At 39.1% G+C, this 2,061-nt stretch overlaps 1 protein-coding gene across 1 annotated transcript; it reads left to right on the forward strand.

Moving 5' to 3' along the window:
* Nucleotides 1–972: 972 nt before the first annotated feature.
* LOC109148374 (uncharacterized mitochondrial protein AtMg00810-like) lies at nucleotides 973–1,591 on the forward strand. The gene is made up of 2 exons (XM_019296180.1): nucleotides 973–1,321; nucleotides 1,569–1,591. The coding sequence occupies exons 1-2, from the start codon at nucleotides 973–975 to the stop codon at nucleotides 1,589–1,591; spliced, it is 372 nt and encodes a 123-aa protein (XP_019151725.1).
* Nucleotides 1,592–2,061: the final 470 nt, after the last annotated feature.

The raw sequence follows: 2,061 nt of genomic DNA on the forward strand, positions 1-2,061 counted from the left end.
AATGAGAAGCAATCTGATAGAAATATCCGGCTTTGCCTGCTACACCTCAAAAATAGAACTGAAAAATGTGAAGGAAGCCTTGCAGGATGATTTATGGGCGAAGGCAATGCAAGAGGAGCTACATCAGTTTGAACGAAATCATGTATGGGATCTGGTACCAAGACCTGACCGAGTTAACATAATCGGAACAAAGTGGATCTTCAAAAATAAAACTGATGAAGCCAGTAACATTGCAAGAAACAAGGCTCGTCTAGTTGCTCAAGGATATACCCAAATAGAGGGAATTGACTATGATGAAACGTTTGCTCCTGTTGCAAGACTGGAGTCAATCAGAATTTTGTTGGCAGTAGCGTGTATTCTGGGATTCACACTGTTTCAGATGGATGTTAAGACAGCGTTCTTGAATGGTTATCTGCATGAAGATATCTGTGTGGCACAACCTAAAGGATTTGAAGACCCAGTTCATCCGACGCATGTCTACAAGCTCAGAAAAGCTCTCTATGGGCTTAAACAAGCTCCAAGGGCATGGTACGAACGTCTGACACAGTATCTGTTGCATCATGGGTATAATCGAGTGTTGATAAGACCTTATTTGTTAAAACCACTAGAAGTCATGCTACTATAGCTCAGATCTATGTAGATGATATTGTCTTCGGGTCTACTCTACAGAAATATACTGATGACTTAGTGAAGGTTATGAAGGAAGAATTTAAAATGTCTATGGTTGGTCAACTGACTTATTTTCTAGGACTTCAAGTGAAACAGAGTCCTGAAGGCTACTTTATCTCACAAGAAAAGTGTGCTAAGAATTTGGTCAAGAAGTTCGATCTGGAATCATGCAAAACTCACAGGACTCCTATCTCCACCTCCACAAAGGTATCAAAAGATGATACTGGTGCATCAGTTGATAACACAGTCTATTGAAGTCTGATTGGAAGTCTGCTCTACTTAACCGCTAGTCGACCAGATATAATGTTCAGTGTTGGAATGTGTGCAAGATATCAATCAAATCCCAAAGAATCACATTTGATAGCTGCTAAATGGATCTTGAAATACATCAAGGGAACAATTCAGTATGGGATATGGTATTCCAAGGACAGTGAACTTAGTCTGATTGCATATTGTGATGCTGATTGGGCAGGAAATATTGATGACAGGAAAAGTACATCAGGTGCATGCTTCTTTGTTGGAAAGAATTTAGTATCATGGCTAAGCAAGAAACGGAATTCAATCTCTCTAAGTACTGCAGAGGCAGAATACATAGCAGCTGGAGGATGTTGCACTCAGTTGGTCTGGATGAAGCAAATGCTTCTAGATTATGGTCTCACTCAAAGGACTATGACACTCTACTGTGACAATATCAGTGCAATAAATATTTCAAAGAACCCAGTTCAACATTCCAGAACGAAGCATATTGATATAAGGCATCACTATATCAGAGACTTGGTAGAATCAAAGGAGATAGAGTTGGAATATATTCAAACAGATAAGCAATTGGCTGACATACTGACTAAGCATCTGGACGCAAATTAGTTTGAGATTCTCAGATCTGCTCTGAGAATCTGCAGGATTGATTAATAAGGCAGAATGATAATACAGAAGGAGAGGGTATGGTGGTCTCAATCACGGGTCAAAATTACATCTTTGACTTCCTTTTTAATCTCTCTTCTATTTTTGTTAAGATAATATCTTAACCTTGGTTACCAAATTTAATTCGCATTTTCAAAATTCAAATCTTCCGTTTAATCCCTAAAAAGGAGCTATACTGTTGCGTCAATCACATCACAGCTGCATGGATTCTGACAGCCGCATTGAATAGTGTTCATCACCCTTGGGATTATATATTTTATCGGGTCAATATTGATGGAAGAAGAGTCCTAATTTCTACTTTTCTCTATGATAATCGCTTACTGATCTTCTACCTAGGGTTTCTCTCTTCTCTTTCCCAACTCGCACAACTATGGCGGATGCAGTGAGGAATATTATCATCAAGCTAGGAAGGAAAATCCATTCACACAGAAACCGCTACGAAGCATGTAAAAACTCTTCTTCAACTCGCAA

This window comes from Ipomoea nil, unplaced genomic scaffold (assembly GCF_001879475.1).
Source record: "Ipomoea nil cultivar Tokyo-kokei standard unplaced genomic scaffold, Asagao_1.1 scaffold2054, whole genome shotgun sequence".
Lineage (NCBI taxonomy): Eukaryota > Viridiplantae > Streptophyta > Magnoliopsida > Solanales > Convolvulaceae > Ipomoea > Ipomoea nil.

Bases quoted from the DNA above. Each gene is read 5' to 3' on its own strand.
- LOC109148374 (XM_019296180.1), top strand. From the start codon at position 973: ATGTTCAGTGTTGGAATGTGTGCAAGATATCAATCAAATCCCAAAGAA. The intron at 1,322-1,568 runs GTCTCACTCAAA...GAGAATCTGCAG, and splicing joins GCAAATGCTTCTAGATTATG to GATTGATTAATAAGGCAGAA.